The sequence below is a fragment of the Oncorhynchus tshawytscha genome, linkage group LG08, assembly GCF_018296145.1.
Source record: "Oncorhynchus tshawytscha isolate Ot180627B linkage group LG08, Otsh_v2.0, whole genome shotgun sequence".
In the NCBI taxonomy this organism is placed as follows: domain Eukaryota; kingdom Metazoa; phylum Chordata; class Actinopteri; order Salmoniformes; family Salmonidae; genus Oncorhynchus; species Oncorhynchus tshawytscha.
In genome coordinates this window covers 69154431-69180181 of record NC_056436.1, presented here as the reverse complement: position 1 = coordinate 69180181, position 25751 = coordinate 69154431, and the positions used below count along the sequence as shown (strand labels likewise).

The 25751-nt window shown below is 44.1% G+C and overlaps 1 protein-coding gene across 1 annotated transcript in view; it reads left to right on the top strand.

Moving 5' to 3' along the window:
• Positions 1-25751, top strand: part of LOC112256032 (X-linked interleukin-1 receptor accessory protein-like 2) — a 424604-nt gene that overhangs the window by 203374 nt on the left and 195479 nt on the right. The window contains exon 3 of the mRNA XM_024428971.2: positions 19140-19413. Coding sequence (XP_024284739.1) covers positions 19140-19413 — 274 coding nt within the window. The remainder of the gene's footprint in view (positions 1-19139; positions 19414-25751) is intronic.

Genomic DNA, 25751 nt, shown 5'->3' with positions numbered 1-25751 from the left:
GCATTTCAATTAACAGGTGTGCCTTGTTAAAATTTGTGGAATTTCTTTCCTTCTTAATGTGTTTGAACCGATCAGTTGTGTTGTGACAAGGTAGGGGTGGTATACAGAGGATAGCCCTAATGGATAAAAGACCAAGTCCATATTGTGGCAAGAACGGCTCAAATAAGCAAAGAGAAACAACAGTCCATCATTACTGTAAGGCATGAAGGTCAGTCAATCTGGAAAATTTCAAGAACTTTGAAAATTTCTTCAAGTGCAGTCGCAAAAACCATCAATTGCTATGATGAAACTGGCTCTCATGAGGACAGCCACAGGAAAGGAAGACCCAGAGTTACCTCTGCTGCAGAGGATAAGTTCATTAGAGTTACCAGCCTCAGATTGCAGCCCAAATAAATGCTTTACAGAGTTCAAGTAACAGACAAAGCTCAACATCAACTGTTCAGAGGAGACTGTGTGAATCAGGCCTTCATGGTCGAATTGCTGCAAACAAACCACTACTAAAGGACATCAATAAGAAGACTTGCTTGGGCCAAGGAACACGAGCAATTGACATTAGACCAGTAGAAATCTCTCCTTCGGTCTGATGAGTCCAAATTTGAGATTTTTGGTTCCAACCGCCGTGTCTTTGTGAGACGCAGAGTAGGTGAACGGATGATCTCCGCATGTGTGGTTCCCACCGTGAAGCATGGAGGAGGAGGTGTGATGGTGTGGGCGTGCTTTGCTGGTGACACTGTTTGTGATTTATTTAGAATTCAATGCACACTTAACCAGCATGACTACAATGACCCAACATACATCCAGGCTGTGTAAGGGCTATTTGACCAAGAAGGAGAGTGATGGAGTGCTGCATCAGATGACCTGGCCTCCACAATCACCCTACCTCAACCCAATTGAGATGGTTTGGGATGAGTTGGACCGCAGAGTGAAGGAAAAGCAGCCAACAAGTACTCAGCATATGTGTGAACTACGTCAAGACTGTTGGAAAAGCATTCTAGGTGAAGCTGGTTAACAGAATGCCAGGAGTGTACAAAGCTGTCATCAAGGCGAAGTGTGGCTACTTTGAAGAATCACAAATATGTTTTGATTTGTTTAACACCTCTTTGTTTACTACATGATCCCATATGTGTTATTTCATAGTTTTGATGGCTTTAATATTATTCTACAATGTAGAAAATAGTAAAAATAAAGAAAAACCCTTGAATGTGTAGGTGCGTCCAAACGTTTGACTGGTACTGTATTTCTTTGTCTTGGTACATGTCTATAGAGCATATGTAGAACATTACAGCTCCTGACCTCCTTCCCTTATTGCTTGGCTGTCAATATGCATATTGAAGAAACACTAGTGACGCCTATGGCCTTGTCCTATGTAGACTTTACTGTCCACCGTGTCTTCCGCTGTCTGTCTGACTGAGCCATGGCAACATGTTACTGTAGGTCACCTTACTGTTACTGTAGATCACCTTACTGTTACTGTAGGTCACCTTACTGTTACTGTAGATCACCTTACTGTTACTGTAGGTCACCTTACTGTTACTCTAGGCCACCTTACTGTTACTGTAGGTCACCTTACTGTTACTGTAGGTCACCTTACTGTTACTTAGGTCACCTTACTGTTACTGTAGGTCACCTTACTGTTACTCTAGGCCACCTTACTGTTACTGTAGGTCACCTTACTGTTACTGTAGGTCACCTTACTGTTACTGTCGATCACCTTACTGTTACTGTAGGTCACCTTACTGTTACTGTAGGCTAACTTACTGTTACTGTAGATCACCTTACTGTTACTGTAGGCCACCTTACTGTTACTGTAGGTCACCTTACTGTTACTGTAGGCCACCTTACTGTTACTGTAGGTCACCTTACTGTTACTGTAGGCTACCTTAGTGTTACTGTAGGTCACCTTACTGTTACTGTAGGCCACCTTACTGTTACTGTAGGTCACCTTACTGTTACTGTAGGTCACCTTACTGTTACTGTAGATCACCTTACTGTTACTGTAGGTCAGCTTACTGTTACTGTAGATCACCTTACTGTTACTGTAGGTCACCTTACTGTTACTGTAGGTCACCTTACTGTTACTGTAGGCTAACTTACTGTTACTGTAGGTCACCTTACTGTTACTGTAGGCCACCTTACTGTTACTGTAGGTCACCTTACTGTTACTGTAGGCCACCTTACTGTTACTGTAGGCTACCTTAGTGTTACTGTAGGTCACCTTACTGTTACTGTAGGTCACCTTACTGTTACTGTAGGCTACCTTACTGTTACTGTAGGCTACCTTACTGTTACTGTAGGCTACCTTACTGTTACTGTAGGCTACCTTACTGTTACTGTAGGTCACCTTACTGTTACTGTAGGCTACCTTACTGTTACTGTAGGCTACCTTACTGTTACTGTAGGCTACCTTACTGTTACTGCAGGTCTGTTGTGTTTCTATTGGGTGACTCTGATGACGAGCATAACATGAGCCAAGGCACTGACCCACCTGGGCAGACAAATAAAACCCCTGCCCAACCCAACGCTGGGTTCCTTTATGAACCTGGGTTTCTGTGGCAACATCCCCGGTCCCTGGGTCTGGAGGCTGCTGGATGGGGAAGTGAATATTGCATTGCTGATGAATGACAATCTGGCTCCAGCCTTATCTGATAGCTGACAAAACCTTTCACCCGCCCATGCTCTCCTCTCCAGAAAAGCCTGATGACGGACAGTTTCCAGCTGAGAGAGTAGAAAATCTGATCCTAACTGCACCGTATGCAACTCTCCCAGTCACTCAGATCCCATTGGAAATGAAGAGGCTGTTTTCCCCCTCTATAGCGCTTAAGCTGCTGTTGGCTGAACAGTGTGTGCTACTGTCGTTACAGCAAATGTGGATGTTATCAGATAAACCCGATTTTCCAACCGTAAACCAATGCTTGCCTCATATTGCAACACTGTCTCAACAAGCAGATTGAGGTGAATGTCATCCACATAGACAGTTAGCTGAAACACACTGATGTCACAGCCAGGTGGCACTATATGTGTCCGGTTTCCAGGTGCGTCTCTTTGTGACTGAGTTGTGTACAGTGTGTTCTGTCCAGCCATAGAGCTGTAATGCGGAGCTATTCTCCTCTGGAGGCTGCCTGGACTGGCTGCTCTCCCCATACTGTCTGTGCTGTCAGAACCACAGTACATTCTAGCTTCATAGAGAGACCTATGGCTGCAGGCTTGAGGGGTCAGCTGTAGAGGTTTGGGGAGAGTGCCACAGAGGCCTGATGCTGATGAGGAGGTCAAACCAGTCCATCTGTTCCCACTCAGAGATGTCCCCTGAGACTCCCAATCTCCTCTCCTCTCATCCCTTCCTCCCTCCCTCGCTTCCCTTCTCTGGCTGGCCTCTCAGACATCACTATCACTCTGTCTCTCTCTCCCTCTTCCTTCATCCCTTCTCCTTTTGTCAAGTCTTTCCTCCCTTGGTCCATCTCCTTGTCTATTGGTCTCCCTCCTCCCCTTCTTTATGTCTTTCCCTCTCCATCTCCTTGTCTATTGGTCTCCCTCCTCCCCTTCTTTATGTCTTTCCCTCTCCATCTCCTTGTCTATTGGTCTCCCTCCTCCCCTTCTTTATGTCTTTCCCTCTCCATCTCCTTGTCTATTGGTCTCCCTCCTCCCCTTCTTTATGTCTTTCCCTCTCCATCGCCTTGTCTATTGGTCTCCCTCCTCCCCTTCTTTATGTCTTTCCCTCTCCATCTCCCTCTCTCACTCCACCCCCCGCTCTCTTTTCTCTTCTTTTCTCCCCCCTCTCATTCTTGTGCTCTCTCTCTCTCTCTCTCTCTCATCATCATGACATGTGCTGTCCTCCTGGTATAAACAGTGCTCCCTAACAGCCCAGAGCCGCCAGCCCTCCACATCCCCAACACCTTTGTTAATTGCCACAGTCAATGCATTCTAACTCCCATTTTCTTTAATGCTACACAGTTTATTACCTGTATTCGCTTAGCAACAAAGGCTCTTTGTGGTTCTAGAGTTATAAGGCCCTTGCTTCATAGCAGACAACAGAGTTGATGTTCGAATTAGAGAGAACACATGCAACTAAATAGATGCACTGAGCAAGCTTATGTTAGAAGACTTTTAGGACTGCCACATCTGGTGTACAACAGGTCCTCAGAAGGCCAATTTAGGTTGTTTGATTTCTGGATCAAATTCTCATCATGCAGTTGTCTATTGGTGTATTTAGGTTGACTGATTTATTTCCCAAGAACAACATAGCCTATCATTGGTGAAAGTGAGAACTGTGGTTGGGTTTCTTAAAGCCCTGAGTGATCCGGAGAGAGAACAGAACAGCAGAGTGTTATTTGTATTGATCAGTGTAAACTGGAGAGCATCCGCAGGGAGATTTAGTAATTAGGCCAACTTGTTTCCTCATTAACTTGTAAAGGAAGAGAAACAGGTGGAGACAGTCACATAGTGGACGTTACTTCTAAATAGATACATTATATTACTACTACTTAGAGAGACAGAAGAGAGAGGCTTCCGTCTAGTCTTAATTGCCTACAGACATTAGATCGGGAAAGGTACTGGACATTGAAGCATATTTAATCATTAAAACAAAACATTTCAGTCATTAAATAATGAACATAGTCTAACCTGATAAGATCTGATAAGATCTGACCTGTGCTCTGGATGGAGTGACCGACATGATTGATCGGGATCCATAGCTCAATTACCTGGAGCGTTAAAGTTTTTCTCGAAGCGTATGGTGGTCAAGGTTAGCTGGTTAATGGTCAAAAACGGCAGAAGTTTTTCTGCAGGACATGTTGGTGGCAGTTGTGACTATGCCTGCGGGGCAAATGTTAAATTGTCCTTGAATTATGAGGTCTGGCGACATATGAAAGAGCCTTTTCGGAGTTCCTCTGGCACCAGCACCGGCTCCAACTGAAAATCAAACGTCTCAGGAGAAGCTGCTGGCTAATGAGGACATTGAAGCATGGCACCATGGAAGCACACATACGACACGTGACAGTAGCAGCCAAAACAAATGCTCACAGTACCAGGATATATTCTGCTCAGAAATTCAACACATCCTGAAGCTGAATGTCTCGGTATTATTTCACATTTTTATCCATTTTGTGTATTTGGTATCCATCCCTGAGTCTTCACTATGAATCCTTGATAGATGCTTTTCTCATCTTGATTTGATAATTAGTCCAATTTTAGTAATATAATTCAATTTTAGAGGTTAGGCTCTATATTTCAAAGATTTATTGTTGGGGTTTAATGCAGAATGAAATAAACTGATGTTTTGAGATCAAAGATGCATACTTTTAATAAAGTGATGAATCATTCTGTGCCATTACCTGGCTGGGTTGGCAGGTTGGCATCTCAGAGAGAGAACGCTGCAGCCCAGACTAGCAGCAGGTAGCAACACAACTAGTTGTGCCAGCGCTGCCAACTGGTGATATTATTGCTCTCTGCCTCCCTACCTCTGGGATTCCCTCTGCAAAACTATGGCATTGACAAACACACGCACTTGCATGCAAGCACTCACACACACACACACACACACACACACACACACACACACACAGACCCCTGTATTTAGATTAAGTTTAGAGCAGTGTAACTAATTATGTGCGCTTGGAAGACCTTGATGTGTACTCCATAGATTAAAAGTTATTGGTTGACTAGCTTGAATGTTCTTGCCAAGTTCCCAGTACATATATTTGTCAGACAGCCTTCTCTTCAAGATCATTGGCCTCTTCAGTGTTCAGCATTTGAGACTTTTATTTAATTTCATTAAATATTTGAAGAATTGATTTTATTATTATCTACTACAGTCCATCTTTACAGTGATGAGCTTTGTGGAGATCTTTCCAAGAACCAGGAATATTTCATTATTCAATCGTTAATAGACAGCAGAATTATGTAGGTTATCCTAACTACTGTAGATGGCATAAATAAGTAAGCCTGAGCCAGAATGATAGGGGAGCCTATCCCCTGTTTCTGTAGTGCGAGGCAGCTTGATGAAGTTGGCATAACTGGCATGACTCGCTCTTCTCTCCAAATGGCTTCTTTAAGTCCAATGTTAGCCATGTAAAGTGTAGGGGATGTCAATATTGGTGAGGTGGGGAGAGGGAAGGGGAGAGAGAGGTGAGGGTAGGGGGGAGAAGGAAAACACATTAATCCCTTGTTATCGTTCAAATGGTTAGTTTATTGACAAAGTGTCAGGGGGATTTTAGATAGATTAAAATGTGGACATAGGCCTAATGTATGCTATGGATTCTGGGAGAGGTTTTCGCTTGTGTTAAGCATTTTCAAAGTGAGGTTATAGAGTTTACTTCCAGTCCTGCTGTTTATGTTACTTACAGTAGAGAGAGTGGTGGTAGGAGGGGAAAAGTCTGCAGCTGTTTTGATAATTGTACAGCAGCCCTACTTCCTGGGTTAGTTTTCCAGCCAATTCTAAGTGAGACCAAATCCCCCATTACCTGTGTAGTAAATGAACGTTCTGTAAATTAGAACAGGTAGTGTAAGTGATGAATATTTCCATCTTCCCAGCTGAACTGAATGACTGTATGGGAGATTATGGGGTCCTGCACATGTAGGTAGAGTTACAGTAGGGCTCCCTCCATTAGATGTGATTGCCTGTCAGACGCAAATGTCACTCTAACAGTGATGCACAGCGAGAAGAGGAACCATCAGTAACCAAGGAGGTACAGTAAGTGGTAGGCTGACAATGTGGTTTGAACTAGTTCATTAAGCAGCCCAGTGGTATCCAGAACACTCCCTCTCTCTGTCTCTCTCTCTCTCTCTCTGTCTCTCTCTCTCTCTGTCTCGCTGTCTCTCTCTCGCTGTCTCTCTTTCTGTCTCTCAATTCAGTCTCTCTCGTTCTGTCTCGCTTTGTCTCTCTCTCGCTGTCTGTCTCTCCCCCTCTCTCTCTCCCCTTTCTCTCTGTCTCTCTCTCTCAGGCTTCGGTCTCTGTGGGTCCCTGGTGCAGGAATGTGCAAGACCACTTCTCTTTATTAATGACAAGCAGAGTAAAGCAACCTGCACGAGTAGCTACACTGGCTCCCAGCCAGCTTTACACATTTGGGACAGAAAGGGAGGAGTAGGAAGGCAGAGGGAGGGGGAGGGAACGCGGTGGAACACAGACACACACCTTAAAACGACTCCACCACACTAGAGCCACTGTGACAAATAGGGTTAGAACACACGACACACAGGATGGACTGAGTTCTTCAGAGTCACTATGACAAATAGGGTTAGAACACACGACACACAGGATGGACTGAGTTCTTCAGAGTCACTATGACAAATAGGGTTAGAACACACGACACACAGGATGGACTGAGTTCTTCAGAGTCACTATGACAAATAGGGTTAGAACACACGACACACAGGATGGACTGAGTTCTTCAGAGTCACTATGACAAATAGGGTTAGAACACACGACACACAGGATGGACTGAGTTCTTCAGAGTCACTATGACAAATAGGGTTAGAACACACAACACACTCAATAGATTGAGTTCCTCAGTCACTGTGCCAAATACGGGTAAAACACATAACTCACAGGATGGATTGAGTTCCTTAGAAGGAAATAGTTTCAGAAAGGGTTGTGAAAGATATGGCTCCCTGTTTGTGAACATCCCATTGTTTGTTTTATTGTCTCCGGACATTTTGAGTCACATATGGCCTCAAATCAACAGTTTCATATCTTTATCAAGTAATGTTAATGAAGAGCTACACTAAGTGGACAAAACATTAAGAGCAGCTTCCTGATATTGGGTTGCACCATTCAAATATTTTGTCTTGCCCATTCACCTTCTGAACAGCACACCTACGCAATCCATGTCTCTGTTGTCTCAAGGCTTAAAAATCCTTCTTTAACCTGTCTCCTCCCCTTCATCTACACTGATTGAAGTGGATTTAACAAGCGACATCAATAAGGGATCATAGCTTTCACCTGGATTCACCTGGTCAGTCAGAATAAGTCATGGAAATAGCAGGTATTCCTAATCTTTTGTACACCCAGAGTACTGTGCATTCGAAAAGTAGACCCCTAAAGTTTTTCCACATTTTGTTACCTTACAGCCTTATTCTAAAATGGATATTTGTTTTAATCCTCAATCTACACAAAATACCCCATAATGACAATGCGAAAACAGGTTTTTAGAAAATGTTGCACATTTATTAAAAATTTAAAACATGAATAATGTATTTCCATAACTATTCAGACCCTTTGCTATGAGACTCAAATTGAGCTCAGGTGCATCTGCAGAGAGCTTGAGAAGATCTGCAGAGAAGAATGTGCCAAGCTTGTAGCGTCATACCCAAGAAGACTTGAGTCTGTAATCGCTCCCAAAGGTGCTTCAACAAAGTACTGAGTAAAGGGTCTGAATACTTATGTAAATGTGAATTTCACATTTTTAAAAACCTGTTTTTGCTTTGTCATTATGGGATATTGTGTGTAGATTGATGAGGGGGAAAAAACGATTTAATCCATTTTAGTATAAGGCTGTAACATAACATAATGTGGAAAAAGTCAAGGGGTCTGAATAATTTCTGAATGTACTGTATGGGCATCTGGATTTCAACATGTCCTCTGTCGCATGATGACAATGGGTTATATTATGTAGACTTCTTGTATAATTTTACACATCCTACTCTCTGAAAGCAGAACAGAGTGACGCTAAGGAAAAAAAGCTGGAGTCTGTGTCTGTGAGGGTTCTCTTAGAACAGCCGAGCCCAGCACAATGATTAACAGCATGTTGGGTGAACACAATGCAAATCTATTTCTGTCAACAGAAATCAACTCCAGGCAATTACTGTCCTTTGTGTGCATTTGATTACTACAGCACTTTGAATGAAGCAGTCTTAAGCTGCCAGTTATAGAGACATTCATCAGTTGTCTTGCAGGGTGATTTAAATATCTTGTTGTTTTCCCGTCCTTGTATCTCTCTCCGCCCTCACTCTGTCTGCTGGCTCTGGAGCTGTTATGTATTGATGCTCTGGTAATGGCCTGCAGGATTCACTCAAATAAACAAGATGAACAGGGGAAAGAAATGTTTGGTTTTTCTTCCATCCCTGTTTTATTTCCATCTATTATTCCCTGATTATTGATGTAAATGAATGGGGTCATTTGTTTTCCGACCACAACTAAAATTAAACTCATTCTTTCTCATTATGGACCTCTTCAGAAGGTTATTTATTCCTGTGACACAGTTGCCTTATTTCAATCATCATCATCTGATTGTGTTATATTGTCTTCTGTTGGAGACCTCCTCTGTTGGAGACTTCTTATGTTCTAGATCTCCTCTGTTGGAGACCTCCTCTGTTCTAGATCTCTTTTGTTCTAGACCTCTTCTGTTCGAGACCTCTTCTGTTCGAGACCTCTTCTGTTCAAGACCTCTTATGTTCTAGACATCTTTTGTTCTAGACCTCTTCTGTTCTAGACCTCTTATGTTCGAGACCTCTTCTGTTCGAGACCTCTTCTGTTCTAGACCTCTTCTGTTCTAGACCTCTTCTGTTCGAGACCTCTTTAGTTCGAGAACTCTTCTGTTCGAGACCTCTTCTGTTCGAGGACTCTTTAGTTCGAGACCTCTTCTGTTGGTGAGCTCAAATGAAAATGCTTTTGGGCATGTACAAAGAGGGTTAGTATCAACATAGAAATCACAATTGGAATGGCTTTCGATTTTCCTATTGACCGTAACATAGCAAATAATTTAACATCGTTGTACACAGTGTAATACAGTGTAAAATCTGTTTCTATGGACATAATTCTGTTATGTTCGTTAGTAGGCCAATACATAACCTGCCAATATGTTATGTTCAGTCAGACAAAGCTCACATTCATGTCTGCTCCCAGATGATGAAAGAGCATCAGGGCTCTCAAGCCACTCCATCCAGTGGTTGTAGCAGGATTGGATCGTCATAGTGTTGTGTTGAGTAAAGAAAGACTCTCTTTCTGCCAGATGCTCCCCTCGTTGACTGACCCTTGACGTACTGCTGTCTCTCTGACGTCTTTCTGTCTCTCTCCCTTGACTTCCTACTAACTCCCCGGGGCTCCTTGTCTCTCTGACATCTTTCTGTCTCTCTCCCTTGACTTCCTACTAACTCCCTGGGGCTCCTTGTCTCCTGCTCAGCTAGCACCCTGATCAAGATACACTGTGTCATTCTTTCTTCACATACTAAGGTTGTAGGTTAATTATGTATTGTACTACAATACTATTTTATATGTATAAGGAGCAAAGCGTCTTTCATAGTATGGATCTATTTGAGAAATGTATACCGCACATACAGAGCCTTCAGAAAGTATTCAGACCCCTTGACTTTTTCAACATTTTGTTACGTTACAGTCTTATTCTAAAATGGATTAAATAAATAAAAATCCTCAGCAATCTACACACAATACCCTATAATGACGAAGCCAAAATAGGTTTTTGATTTTTTTGCAAAAAAACCCCATAAATACCTTATTTACATACGTTTTCAGAAACTTTGCTATGAGACTCGAAACTGTGCTGAGGTGCATGCTGTTTCCGTTGATCATCCTAGGGATGAGTCCACCTTGGAGTCCACCTGTGGTAAATTCAATTGATTGGACATGATTTGGAAAGGCACACACCTGTCTATATAAGGTCCCACAGTTGACAGCAATAACCAAGCCTTGAGGTCGAAGGAATTGTCCGTAGAGCTCCGAGACAGAATTATATCAAAGCACAGATCTGGGGAAGGGTATCAAAACATTGAAGGTTTGAAGGTCCCCAAGAACACAGTGGCCTCCATCATTCTTAAATGGAAGATTTTTGGAATCACCAAGACCCTTCCTAGAGCAGGCCACCTAGCCAAACTGAGCAATTGGGGGAGAAGGGCGGTGGTCAAGAACCCAACGGTCACTCTGACAGAGCTCCAGAGTTCCTCTGTGGAGATGGGAGAACCTTTCAGAAGGACTACAATCTCTGCAGCACTCCACCAATCAGGCCTTTATGGTAGAGTGGCGCAGACGGAAGCTACTCCTCAGTAAAAGGCACATGACAGCCCGCTTGGAGTTTGCCAAAAGGCACATAAAGACTCTCAGACCATGAGAAACAAGATTCTCTAGTCTGATGAAACCAAGAATGTCAAGCGTCACATCTGGAGGAAACCTAGCACCATCCCTACAGGGAAGCATGGTGGTGGCAGCATCATGCAGTGAGGATGTTTTTCAGCGGCAGGGATTGGGAGACTAGTCAGGATCGAGGCAAAGATGAACAGAGCAAAGTACATAAAGATCCTTTATGAAAACCTGCTCAAGAGCGCTCAGGACCTCAGACTGGGGCGACAGTTCAACCTTCCAACTAGACAACGACCCTAAGCACTCAGCCAAGAAAACGCAGGAGTGGCTTCGGGACGAGTCTCTGAAAGTCTTGAGCTTCCCAGCCAGAGACTTGACCCAATCAAACATCTCTGTAGAGACCTGAAAATATCTGTGCAGCGACGCTCCCTATCCAACCTGACAGAGCTTGAGAGGATCTGCAGAGAAGAATGGGAGAAACTCCCCAAATACAGTTCTGCCAAGCTTGTAGCGTCATACCAAAGAAGACTCGAGACTGTAATCGCTGCAAAAGGTGCTTCAACAAAGTACTGAGTAAAGTGTCTGAAAACCTACGTAAATGTGATATTTTATATACTGTATATGTTTTTTATAAATGAGCAAACATTTCTAAAAACCTGTTTTTGCTTTGTCAAGATGGGGTATTGTGTGTAGATTGATGATGAACAAAAACAATTGAATACATTTTAGAATAAGGCTGTAACCTCACAAAATGTGGGTTGAAAACTTTCCAAAGGCACTGTAAACATCACTGTTTAAGTGAGGATGCTGTGTTTCAATTAGCTAGAGATCAGCCCTTTTCCCTCTGTATAGTAATAAGTTATATATACATTACTAGTCAAATGTTTGAACACAAATACTCATTCAAGGGTTTTTCTTTATTTTTACTATTTTCTACATGGTAGAATAATAGTGAAGATGTCAAAACTATAAAATAACACAAATGGAATCATGTATCACATCAAATCAATTCAAATTGTATTTGTCACATGCGCCGAATTCATCAGGTGTAGTACAGTGAATTGTCAGACCCTTAACCAACAATGCAGTTTTAAGAAAATCCCTAAAAAAGTAAGAGATAAAATAACAAATAATTAAAGAGCAGCAGTAAATAACAATGGTGGGGTTATATACAGGGTGTACCGGTACAGAGTCAATGTTTCAATGTGCATGGGGCACCGACGTCGATGTAATTATGTACATTTAAGTAGAGTTATTAAAGTGGCTATGTATAGATAAAAACAGAGAGTAGCAGCAGCAGCGTGGGGGGGGTAGCCATTTGATTAGCTGTTCAGAAGTCTTATGGCTTGGGGGTAGAAGCTATTTAGGAGCCTCTTTGACCTAGACTTGGCTCGCCGTGCGGTGGCTGGAGTCTTTGACAATTTTTACGGCCTTCTTCTGAATACGTTTTTTTACGATTTTTACGGCCTTCTACCCATGCCATATCTTTTCAGTCTCCTGAGGGGGAATATGTTTTGTCGTGCCCTCTTCATGACTGTCTTGGTGTGCTTGGACCATGTTAGTTTGTTGGTGATGTGGACGCCAAGGAACTTGAAGCTCTCAACCTGCTCCACTACAGCCCCATCGATGAGAATGGGGGCGTGCTCGGTCCTCCTTTTCCTGTAGTCCACAATCATCTCTTCATCACGTTGAGGGAGAGGTTGAACTGCACTGTTGGTTAAGGGCTTGTAAGTCTACACTTGTTGTATTTGGCGCATGTGGCAAATAAAGTTTGATTTGAATTTGTCCTTGCACCACACGGTCAGGTCTCTGACCTCCTCCCTATAGGCTGTCTCATCGTTGTCGGTGATCAGGCCTACCACTGTTATGTCATCAGCAAACTTAATGATGGTGTTGGAGTCGTGCCTGGCCATGCAGTCATGAATGAACAGGGAGTACAGGAGAGGACTGAGCACGCACCCCTGAGGGGCCCCTGTGTTGAGGATCAGCGTGGAGGATATGATGTTACCTACCCTTACCATCTGGGGGCGGCCCGTCAGGAAGTCCAGGATGTTTAGTCCCAGGGTTCTTAGCTTAATGATGAGCTATGAGGGCACTATGGTGTTGAACTCTGAGCTGTAGTCAATTTTTAAATTAAATTGTATTGCTTTTCTTTTTTCTTTTACCTTTATTTAACCAGGTAGGCTAGTTGAGAACAAGTTCTCATTTGCAACTGCGACCTGGCCAAGATAAAGCAAAGCAGTTCGACACATACAACAACACAAAGTTACACATGAAATAGACAAACATACAATCAATAATACAGTAGAAAAATCTATATACAGCATGTGCAAATGAGGTAGGATAAGAGAGGTAAGGCAATAAATAGGCCATGGTGGCGAAGTAATTACAATATAGCAATTAAACACAGGAATGGTAGAATGTGCAGAAGATGAATGTGCAGAGATACTGGAGTGCAAAGGAGCAAGATAAATAAATAAATACAGCATGGGGATGAGGTAGATTGGATGGACTATTTACAGATGAGCTATGTACAGGTGCAGTGATCTGTGAGCTGCTCTGACAGCTGGTGCTTAAAGCTAGTGAGGGAGGTAAGAGTCTCCAGCTTTAGTGATTTTTGTAGTTCGTTCCAGTCATTGGCAGCAGAGAACTGGAAGGAGAGGCAGACAAAGGAAGAATTGGCTTTGGGGGGTGACCAGTGAGATATACCTGCTGGAGCGCGTGCTACGGGTGGGTGCTGCTATGGTGAGATAAGGCGGGGCTTTACCTAGCAGAGACTTGTATATGTATGTATGTACTGTATGTATGTATGTATGTATGTATGTATGTATGTATGTATGTATGTATGTATGTATGTATGTATGTATGTATGTATGTATGTATGTATGTATGTATACATGTATGTATGTGTGTGTATATATGTGTGTGTGTGTGTGTGTGTGTGTGTGTGTGTGTGTGTGTGTGTGTGTGTGTGTGTGTGTGTGTGTGTGTGTGTGTGTGTGTATATATATATGTAAGATTCCTACACACAATACACAGTGGTATTGTTTAACTCATTAGTCCCTCTGCATTAGTAAGACGTGCTGTATAATAATGTGCATGAGCCATATTCAAATTCAAGAGACTGGGAAAATAAAATAAATATACCTTACAGGGGGTTTACGTGTTTGACATGGCAAATAAATGTAAATCCCTTTTGTGGTCTGGACGGACCTCTGTGGTCAAGTCTATTTATTTAAAAGGGCCTACAAGATGTGCGTTGATAAACTGCTTCTCCAGCTCCATAACAGGAGGGGACCATAACCCTCCCCACTTCTCCAGCTCCATAACAGGAGGGGACCATAACCCTCCCCACTTCTCCAGCTCCATAACAGGAGGGGCTATAACCCTCCCCACTTCTCCAGCTCCATAACAGGAGGGGCCATAACCCTCCCCACGTCTCTAGCTCCATAACAGGAGGGGCCATAACCCCCCACTTCTCCAGCTCCATAACAGGAGGGGCCATAACCCTCCCCACTTCTCCAGCTCCATAACAGGAGGGGCTATAACCCTCCCCACTTCTCCAGCTCCATAACAGGAGGGGACCATAACCCTCCCCACTTCTCCAGCTCCATAACAGGAGGGGCCATAACCCTCCCCACTTCTCCAGCTCCATAACAGGAGGGGCCATAACCCTCCCCACTTCTCTAGCTCCATAACAGGAGGGGCCATAACCCTCCCCACTTCTCTAGCTCCATAACAGGAGGGGACATAACCCTCCCCACTTCTCCAGCTCCATAACAGGAGGGGACCATAACCCTCCCCACTTCTCCAGCTCCATAACAGGAGGGGCTATAACCCTCCCCACTTCTCCAGCTCCATAACAGGAGGGGACCATAACCCTCCCCACTTCTCCAGCTCCATAACAGGAGGGGCCATAACCCTCCCCACTTCTCCAGCTCCATAACAGGAGGGGCCATAACCCTCCCCACTTCTCCAGCTCCATAACAGGAGGGGCCATAACCCTCCCCACTTCTCCAGCTCCATAACAGGAGGGACCATAACCCTCCCCACTTCTCCAGCTCCATAACAGGAGGGGCCATAACCCTCCCCACTTCTCCAGCTCCATAACAGGAGGGGACCATAACCCTCCCCACTTCTCCAGCTCCATAACAGGAGGGGCCATAACCCTCCCCACTTCTCCAGCTCCATAACAGGAGGGGCTATAACCCTCCCCACTTCTCCAGCTCCATAACAGGAGGGGACCATAACCCCCCCACTTCTCCAGCTCCATAACAGGAGGGGACCATAACCCCCCCACTTCTCCAGCTCCATAACAAGAGGGCACATAACATATTTATTTTCCTCTGATAAGATTGTTTTTTTCTGCGCCGGAGTGTAACTCATTTCTAGATTCATATCAAAATGTCTGTAACCCCTGCTCCCCCGTTTTATACCTCTGTAAAGCTACATGTCCACTAAAAGCTATTCATTCACATTTCTCAAGAAAATCCTAAACAAACTATCAAATGCAAGGACTGAAATTGCACATCAGCACAAAATATTTGGTGGGCTATAGCTCTGACGTTGACTTTTTTCCTCCTCTCAGCTGTCATTGCTGAAATTGCTATACTGCTTCATGATAAACTTGGCCAGTGTGCAGCAGCCAGGTCAAGCTATTATTACTAAAGCAGGTGCTGAGATCTACACAGGATTTTACAATGGATTGTGATTCTCTGTTGGGCTTAGTAGCTGTGAGGGCTGACGACCAGCAGCTAGAGACCTCAGTACTGGTTTACAGCCCCTTTGTACCGACACACTGTGTGTATTTCATGGTGATGCCTTTATGTACCATTGTAGCAGACTATATTTCAATTTTTCAGTGGCTTTTCTTGAAAAGGTGAGAGAGTTAATGGACAGTTTCTTGACATTGGGTTGTTATATTACATATGTTTCGTCCGTCCCACCAGTGGCCTGCTTTATGACACATCCTGGTTACTACTTTATTCTAACTTATTTTCAGACTCAAATATTATAGGTGGCGTTGTGCAAATGGGGATCTGTTGCAGCAGCAGACTGGAATTAAATATCTGGCCTGTTAGGCCTCATCATCACAATGAATAGCTCCCTCCTCAACCTTGCCACAGTGGCAAACACCAGGGAGACAACGATGAATGAATCATTCAGAAAAGTGCATTGCGGCTGTGACTTCAGACAACATATGGTTGCTTCTCCTGCGCCCGTTTATTTAATCTGTAACCTGAGCACTCAGCGTTGGTTGGCTGTGCCTTTTGTCTAAAAGACAGCACATTAACCTAGCAGATTGAACTAATGCGTGCCGCTTCTGCTTTCCTTGCATCTCATCTCCCACATGTTTGAGCTCTCACAAATAAACTCAGGGAACATCACCTTCCATCGTAACCCCTCCCCTTGGCTCCAGCCTGCAGTTCGGAGCCATCTCCTCCTCCTCCTCCTCCTCCTCAGGCTCACTTGATGGATGTCATTTCCCCTTGTCAATTTTTACTTCCTGTCTACGTCAGGAATTCATTTTCCAACCTGGCAAGACAAATAATTATCCGAAATAATAGAATCTATACTGTATCTATACTGACACTATGGTGTCTTGGTGGCAGACCTCAACACATTACAATGGACAGTTTTTCAATGTAAAACATATTTATAGGACACAGAGAGCTGGGACATGTACCTGGAGTCTGTAATTCCACTGATGTGCGGCTGTGTTTCTGCAATTGGGGCTGTCAGCGTTTCTCTTCAAGTTGACATCCGTATTTATGTTCATCTGACTCAATTTTATTATGACAGATGACAAAAAGACTGTCTTCATGTCTTCAATGAGTTGTCCATCCATGTAGCTAGCTGACCTGGCATTTGGGGTTTGTAATGTGAAAGCATCCTACTGTACTGTAGTCACACAATGAGAAGAGTAGCAGTCCATTTTAGGCAATTCACTGGTTATTTTTGGCCATAGACATACAGTACATCTTAAAGTAGTTATTATTTGAAAATTAACTGTGTTCATGGTAGAGTAAATTATTTTCTTTGCCTCTCTACAACAGCAGTACCTTAGCTGCTAACTGGTTTATCCTAAATAACCCTGCATTAGTCTGATTGTGACTATGACCTTCTCTGCCTCTCCCTGTCATACGCTATTGTTTCACCATGTGTCACGGGTTCAAAGCTCACCAGCATTAAGGCAATTTTGACTGGCTCATCATTACTGGCTCCTGTGGCTTTTCCCCCACTACTCACCTATGGATGACAATGGAGAGAGAGGAGAGCGGCAGCTAATTACCGAGTACAACTTGAAATGTCTTTGAAGCCTAGCTAGAGAGCTCCCATTTAGGATGCAAATGAAAATCCAAATGGAGAAGATGAATATGAGATGAGATTTTCTTCCTACTGCAAGGCACTAGTGTGAATACTTTAGGAGTCATTTGAATTTGACCCCCACAGTCTAGGCTTAGTAGCTTCCATTGTCTGTAGATCTATTATCAAATCAAATCAAACTTCATTTGTCACATGTACCGAATACAACAAGTGTAGACCTTACTGTAAAATGCTTACTTACAAGCCCTTAACCAACAGTATAGTTCACAATAAAATAACAATAACGAGGCTATATATAGGGGGTACCAGTACCAAGTCAGTTTGTGGGGGTACAGGTTAGTTGAGGTAATTTGTACATGTAGGTAGGGGTGAAGTGACTATGCATAAATTATAAACAGTGCGTAGCATCAGTGTATAAAACAAATTGAGGGAGGTGTCAATGTAAATAGTTCGTTGGCCATGTGATTAATTGTTCTGCAGTCTTATGGCTTGGGGGTAGAAGCTGTTAAGGAGCCTTTTGGTCTGGTACCGCTTGCTGTGCAGTAGCAGACAAAACAGTCTATGACTTGGGTGACTGGAGTCTCTGACAATTTTATGGGCTTTTTTCTGACACCGCCTATTATATAGGCCCTGGATGGCAGGAAGCTTGGCCCCAGTGATGTACTGGGCTGTACACACTACCCACTGTAGCTCCTTACAGTCAGATGCCAAGCAGTTGCCAAACCAGGCAGTGATGCAACCGGTCAGGATGCTCTCGATGGTGCAGCTGTAGAACGTTTTGAGGATCTGCCATCCATGCCCAAATCTTTTCAGTCTCCTGATGGGGAAAAGGTTTTGTCGTGCCATCTTCACGACTGTCTTGGTGTGTTTGGAACATGATAGTTTGTTGGTGATGTGGACACCAAGGATCTTCAAACTCTCGCTACACTACAGCCCCATTGATGTTAATGGGGGCCTGTTCAGCCCGCTTTTTCTGGTAGTCCACGATCAGCTCCTTTGTCTTGCTTACATTAAGGGAGAGGTTGTTGTCCAAGCACCACACTGCCAGTTCTCTGACCTCCTCCCTATAGGCTGACTCATCGTTGTCGGTGATCAGGCCTACCACTGTTTTGTCGTCAGCAAACTTAATGATGGTTTTGGAGTCGTGTTTGGCCACGCAGTCGTGGCTGAACAGGGAGTACAGAAGGGGACTAAGTACACACCCCTGAGGAGCCCCAGTGTAGAGGATCAGCGTGGCAGACGTGTTGTTGCTTACCCTTACCACCTGGGGGCTGCCCGTCAGGAAGTCCATGATCCAGTTGCAGATGGAGGTGTTTAGTCCCAGGGTCCTTAGCTTACTGATGAGCTTTGTGGGCACTATGGTGTTGAACGCTGAGCTGTAGTCAATGAATAGTATTCTCACATAGGTGTTCCTTTTGTCCAGGTGGGAAAGGACAGTGTGGAGTGAAATTGAGATTGCGGCATCTGTGGATATGTTGGGGCGGTATGCGAATTGGAGTGGGTCTAGGGTAACCGGGAGGATGCTGTTGATGTGAGCCATGACCAGCCTTTCAAAGCACTTCATGGCTACCGACGTGAGTGCTACGGGGCAGTAATCATTTAGGCAGGTTACCTTCGCTTCCTTGGGCAAAGGGACTATGGTGGATTTGGGTTTTCATTGCTCCATGCATTGTAGGATGAGGTTTAGGCTCTTAGTTCCTAGTTTTAGCAAGCATAGTATTGCATGACACCAACAACCACTCTGTTTGCACCAGTCCCCTAACCATATGTACTACTTCCTCCTCCACAGTGGACGGCTGCATCGATTGGTCAGTAGACCTGAAGAGGTACCGGGTCCTAGCAGGGGAACCAGTGAGGGTGAAGTGCGCCCTGTTCTACAGCTACATCAGGACCAACTACTCCATGACTCAGAGCGCCAAGCTCCGGCTCATCTGGTACAAAAACAAAGGGGACTCTGAGGAGCCTATCATCTTCTCCGGCCATCGGCTCAGCAAGGAGGATGACTCCATCTGGTTCCGCTCAGCTGAGCTGGAGGACAACGGCTTCTACACCTGTGTCCTGAGGTGGGTTTATTTAGTCCCTGTGCCTCTGAGGAATGAAACAGTTGAGCTTTTCTTACAGTAACCCCCAACCAAGCACCATGTTTATTTTAGTCATCCACAGCCCATTGAAAGCCCACATTTTCAGGAAGTGGGTGTTCATTGGATAACAGTTCATGACTGATCTTGGCTAGTGGTCCCACATATTGTACAGTAGTTTGAGAGGCCCTAATTTATCCATTTAGTTTACATCTACTTTCCAAAGCTACTGTGGTGAGTCAGTGTGTCTAATGTGATGCTGAACAGCCTCCTTGTTGCACGCCCACTGCGCCAGCCAAGCAAGCTCTGCGATTGCACACAGCATAAGGAGGAGGGAGAGATCCACATCGCATGCCATGTTTCGTTTCCTCGCGGAGGAATGCATGACTGGCCTTGCGAGGTTAGTTCACCCCTGACACTGAACTGTGTTTGACTCGTGTTGTGGAACATGTGACTGACATTCCACAAAAGAATAGGCTTTGCCAAAATCATTAATATCAAATCCATGATGTTCCTGTCAGTTCTATGCGAGAAGGATTGTGCTAGAATTCCCTCCTCAGATTATGACATCAAACAACCTGCGAATCATTTGATGAATAAATAAAAGGTGTTTTTATCACATCTAGTACAAATATTTTCACTGTTCCTAGCTACTTTACCGTAAGAGTCAATGGTGAATAGAAAATAGAGACAACCTGACAGAGGCTTCAGCAAAACTCTCCTCAGATGAAGATCCAGCCCCTCTCTAACAAAGCTGATGCTTCTCCCTGGCCAATAATAAGTGTTTTCTCCCTCCTCTGCACTCCCCTCATGCTACGCTAACAGTCTATTTAGGAGAAGGTCCTGTCACTTTCACCTAGCTTCTTATTTGACTTACTTTCCCACCGAGTTGGTCATAGCAACAGCCACAGCTCAGACAGCCAGACGCATTGCATTCCAATGTGTAAGGGAATACCCCCCTGAAGTGGACAAAAATGAATGGGAAGTCATTGGCATCGGACAAACCATATACACATTGGCCAATACCACCCAATTCGGCGTTGATTCATGCAAAGTGTATTGCAACTGCCATATGGCGATTGCCTATTGTAACACTTTAAAAATTCAACAGGTGGCGAATTCGCTCCACCATGGTTTTTCATATTGGAAATGTCACCCAAGTCAACATCCAAAAGCAAAATTTTGAAAAAATGATTTTTTGTCAAAACTTATCACCCCTTAAAAAAGTGCTTTCTGGACCGTTTTTCGAAATTCTTTCGATTTTTTTGTCAATTACACATGTGTAAGAACTGTATGAATATACTTTTGTCCAATTTTATCATCATATTTTTTTTTTTTTTTTTTTTACATGGGCATAAGTAATATGTTTTGTCCATTTTCAATATGATTTCATAGGAAGTCAAAAGTCAAAAGTCAAAAATGTCAAAATTTTGTAAAAACTTCACACACCCTTAAAAAGTGCTTTCTGGACCGTTTTTTGTAATTTTGTGTCAATTACACACGTATAAGAACTGTATCAACATACTTTAGTTGTATTTTACCATATGAAATTTGACATGCTCAAAAATGCAAAATTGACTGGCCTGATGAACACAGGATGGCCGAGCAGTGATAGTTGTTCCTTTCCATCACTCGTTGTGTTGATTTCATCATGTCCATTTGTGTGATGCATTTTTTTCACATACAATCATATTGCAAGTGCACGTGCATTTGCAATATGGTTCAATGGGCATTTACCATATGAAATTTGACATGCTCAAAAATCCTGCAGAAATGCAAAATTGACTGGCCAGATGAACTCGGGATGGCCTGGCAGTGATAGTTGCTCCTTTCCATCGCTCGTTGTGTTGACTTCATCCTGTCCATTTTGTGATGTTTTTTCACATACAATCATATTGCAAGTGCACGTGCATTTGCAATATGGTTCAATGGGCATTTACCATATGAAATTTGACATGCTCAAAAATGCAAAATTTACTGGCCTGATGAACACAGGATGGCCGAGCAGTGATAGTTGTTCCTTTCCATCACTCGTTGTGTTGATTTCATCATGTCCATTTGGTGGTGTTTTTTTCACTATAGAATCATATTGCAAATGCACGTGCATTGTTGTGCAACTGGTAACCCAAAAATAAAAATATGGTTGTAAATGCATTTACCGGGACTCCTATTGTCCATGCCCGCTATGGGAGTACCCTACTACGGCCCTCTATCCATGGGGGCCGCCCGGAGTGCTTTATGGACTGTTTAAAATAGGCACCTGGTAACCCAAAAATAAAAATATGGTTGTAAAATGCAAGCGAGCTACGGTCAAGCGGGATATCTCGTTGAACTCGGCACGGCCTAGGGTATATGGTAATGCCATTGCCTGCTCTCTGTGTCTTTAAGCACCGCACTTTGTCACTCCATCCTTGCTGTGTGTGTGTGTGAGAGCTTTTCTTTGACATCTGTTGGGAGAAATGACTGACTTACAGTTTATGGGGATTGCCTAATCACACATATGAAGTTTTGAAAAGATCTGACCTTTTTAACCCTTGGAAACTGCCACTATGACATCATTTAAGGCACTTCCGGTTGGCACAGGAAGCTATAAATAAACCCATATCCTGATTGGGGTATGCCTTTACAGAATCCTGAGTTTTAAGTCTTTACGTTAAGAACTGAGTTATTTACAGAGGGTTTAGTGAGTGTGTGTTATTTCAGAAAATCATAGAAAATCACAGAAATCTCGCAGAGCTCCGCAGCACACTTTAAAAAGATTCGTAAGAACACCCTGCAACTGGATCTGTAACCGTTGAAAAAAAAACACCTATCCGTGAACATCACCAATCTGTGATTGTACGATTTCTCTTAAAATGACAATAGATAAATGGCTGGTTCTTCTTTTATTGACACCGGAGGCTCCTTGACTTTGACATGAAGTGGAAAAATAATTTCTCTATTTTCATTTTGGACCTTTAATCCCAGATAAATGGCCATAACTCAAAAACCGTTGAGGCCTGGACGCCATCTTGTTCGGGGCCAACTGCCCATTATGCCAAACCTACGCTCACCGAGTTTCGGCTTCGAAATATTTTCAGTTTTCGAGATAAGGCCCCGTCGTGAATCGTGATGTTTTGTCCGATAGCAATATGATTGCTTATGCCCCCCTGTGGGATATTCTGGGACAGTGGAAAAATGACCAAAATCTTATTATTTTTGTGAAACGGAAACCGAATGTCCGACAAAGTTCATTTGATGACTTCCTGGTAGGTCCGGCCCTGCCGCTCGGCCCGACGCCGTCCGCGAATTTTACAAACGTTTTCGGACGTCTAGTAAGGGACCGTACATTTGCAATGTGGACTTTCTCACTAACCATACGGCAAATGCCGAAATGTTCCCTTAAGGTATGTTAGCTAGGTGGAGAGTCATCAAGCTGAGCCTTATTCTTTTGCCTGGGGAACGACAGATCGTTTGGAAGGAGAAGAAAAAACAATACTGGAAATGGAAGTGGCATTTTGCCCTGTGAAATGTGTTATTGAAAATAAGATACTGTATACAGTGATGTATCTCTATGAAGTAATCTCAATATCCTCCAAATTCAATTAATTGTCTGTCAAAGACGTTCAAGGTGAAAAGAAGAGAGAAGTCCTCTTTTCACGCTTTAGTTTCCATTAATGGTGACTCTTGATCCCTGAAACCAAAGGAGCAGAAATCCAGATAAGTGGTGTTTTGGGTTTCTGGAGATCCCCAAGCAGCTTCTTTTAATTAACCCCCAGAATACTGAAACTCCCAATAAAGATACAAAACTACATCAGCACAGAGGAAGAAAGGCTGGCAGCACCCAGTTCTGAATCTAAAGGTAGGAATGTACAGTCTTCTCAGAGACAATTGCTGTAAAATGACATTGGCAGATGCTGCTGTGTCTGAAATGACAGGTTGGCTCTGGAATGACAGGGTGGCTCTGGAATGGAGGAATGTATTTTCTCAGGGGGTCTGCTGACCGCAGGAGGGGTAATATTCTGTGTCTGTCTCAGGCCCCCTACGCAGACCACTTGGAATAAAACAGACATCTTCAAACACACACACACACAAACACATACACAGATACACACACACAAACACACACTAGCCCTGCCATCGAGGCCTTCATGGCAGTTATATGGGTACCAGGCGATGTCCTGTTTTATTGCAACATGAACAGTGACTAATCATGCCTGAATGCCAGAGAATCTCACAGCACCAGCATGACATGTTAAGCTGTAGCCAACGAGTCGATGCAATCTGCCCGGCTAATGCGCCTCGAGAGACAGATTCACCACACCTTTATTTCTCATTCTCTCCAGTGAGGCTAGACGAACCTCCCACATCACAGCACTGATGGAGGGAGAGGCATTTCACACCTTCCCCCAAACAATGGACACATGCTTAGCTTTGTTCAATAACTTTATGCCGAGGAGAGATACAACACATGTTCCCAATGTCTGAGGGATGCCTCTTATACAACACATACACAGTACATTATCTGAGCTAGGCTATCCCCCTGAGACCTGTAGGGTAATATGTGCCACCTGTCTTTTTCTCCCCTCATAAGATAATTGTTCTTTCTCCAATCGCCCAGATGTCACAGACCTTTTCTTTCAAAGCGGTCCAGGTTTTTAAACCTTTCTATTAATCTGTCCACGCAGGAGCCCATTAGAGAGAGAGAGCCAGAGAAGTGAGTCTGTTCTTTGGCACTGGCTGAATCTACGCTACCTCGCTTGCCAGTTCAATTCAAATATTAAACGCTCAAGCTTCAGCTTTGACAAGAATCAACTTCTAAACTCTCAAAACCACATTTATATTTACTTGGGCAGAGACTATTGCTATAAATGTCTACAAAGAGGGGATGGAGAGTGATCTGTCTGGCTTTCATGGAATCACATCAAAGACAAATCTATGGGTATACAGTAACTCTCCAGCCAGTGATTAAAAATGTTTTCAGTAAATACATTACAACGGGTCTAGACTTAAACAATCATTGTTAAAATGATGTTCTACTAGATAAGATGTAATCATTTTGTAATGTGAAGCTTCACCATATGAGGCTGTGTTCTACTAGATGAGATGTAATCATTTTGTAATGTGAAGCTTCACCATATGAGGCTGTGTTCTACTAGATGAGATGTAATCATTTTGTAATGTGAAGCTTCACCATATGAGGCTGTTGTAATGGGGTGCGTGCTGGTGGCAGGGTAGTCAGGCGCAGGAGAACGAACTTGGTATGAACGTAGTATTTTAATAAATGCTCACAAACTATGGGTACAAGTGGGTACAAAACCTGTCGCACACCATAACATACATAACATACAAAGTACCAATACATACAACAAACAATCACCGACAAGGACATCAGTTACATGTAATTGATGGGATTTGAACCAGGTGTGATGGAAGACAAGACAAAACCAATGGAAAATAAAAAATGAATTAGTGATGGCTAGAAGACCGGTGACGTCGACCTCCGAACACCACTCGAACAAGGAGAGGGGCCGACTTCGGCGGAAGTCGTGACAGTACCCTGGAGCCGCGCGTCGACACCGACCTCGGGGACGACCCGGAGGGCGATCTGGATGGAAATGGTGGAAATCTCGCAGCATAGAAGGATCCAACACGTCCTCCACCGGAACCCAGCATCTCTCCTCCCAGTCCACGAGGTACTGGAGGCCCCTCGACCGACGTCTCGAATCCAGTATGGAACGAACAGGGTACGCTGGGGCCCCCTCGACGTCCAGAGGTGGCGGAGGAACCTCCCGCACCTCAGACTCCTGGAGCGGGCCAGCCACCACCGGCCTGAGGAGAGACACATGGAACGAGGGGTTAATGCGGTAATCCGGGGGAAGCTGTGACCTACAACATACCTCGTTCACTCTCCTCAGGACTTTAAATGGCCCCACAAACCGCGGACCCAGGTTCCGACAGGGCAGGCGGAGGGGCAGGTTTCGGGTCGATAGCCAGACCCGGTCCCCCGGGGCGAACATGGGGGCCTCACTGCGGTGACGGTCTACTTTCTGAAGGTGGACATGGGCGGTATCCCATGTCCCGCGCCGGAACTAGTCATCCACCGCAGGAGCCTCTGCTGCCAAGGAGCCTCGGTCTGACTCTGCTGCCATGGAGCCTCGGTCTGACTCTGCTGCCAAGGAGCCAGAACCGGCTGATACCCCAAAAAACACTGGAAGGGAGAGAGGTTAGTTGAGGAGTGACGGAGAGAGTTCTGGGCCATCTCTGCCCAGTGCATAAATTCTGCCCACTCTCCCGGCCGGTCCTGGAAATAAGACCTCAGAAACCTACCCACATCCTGGTTA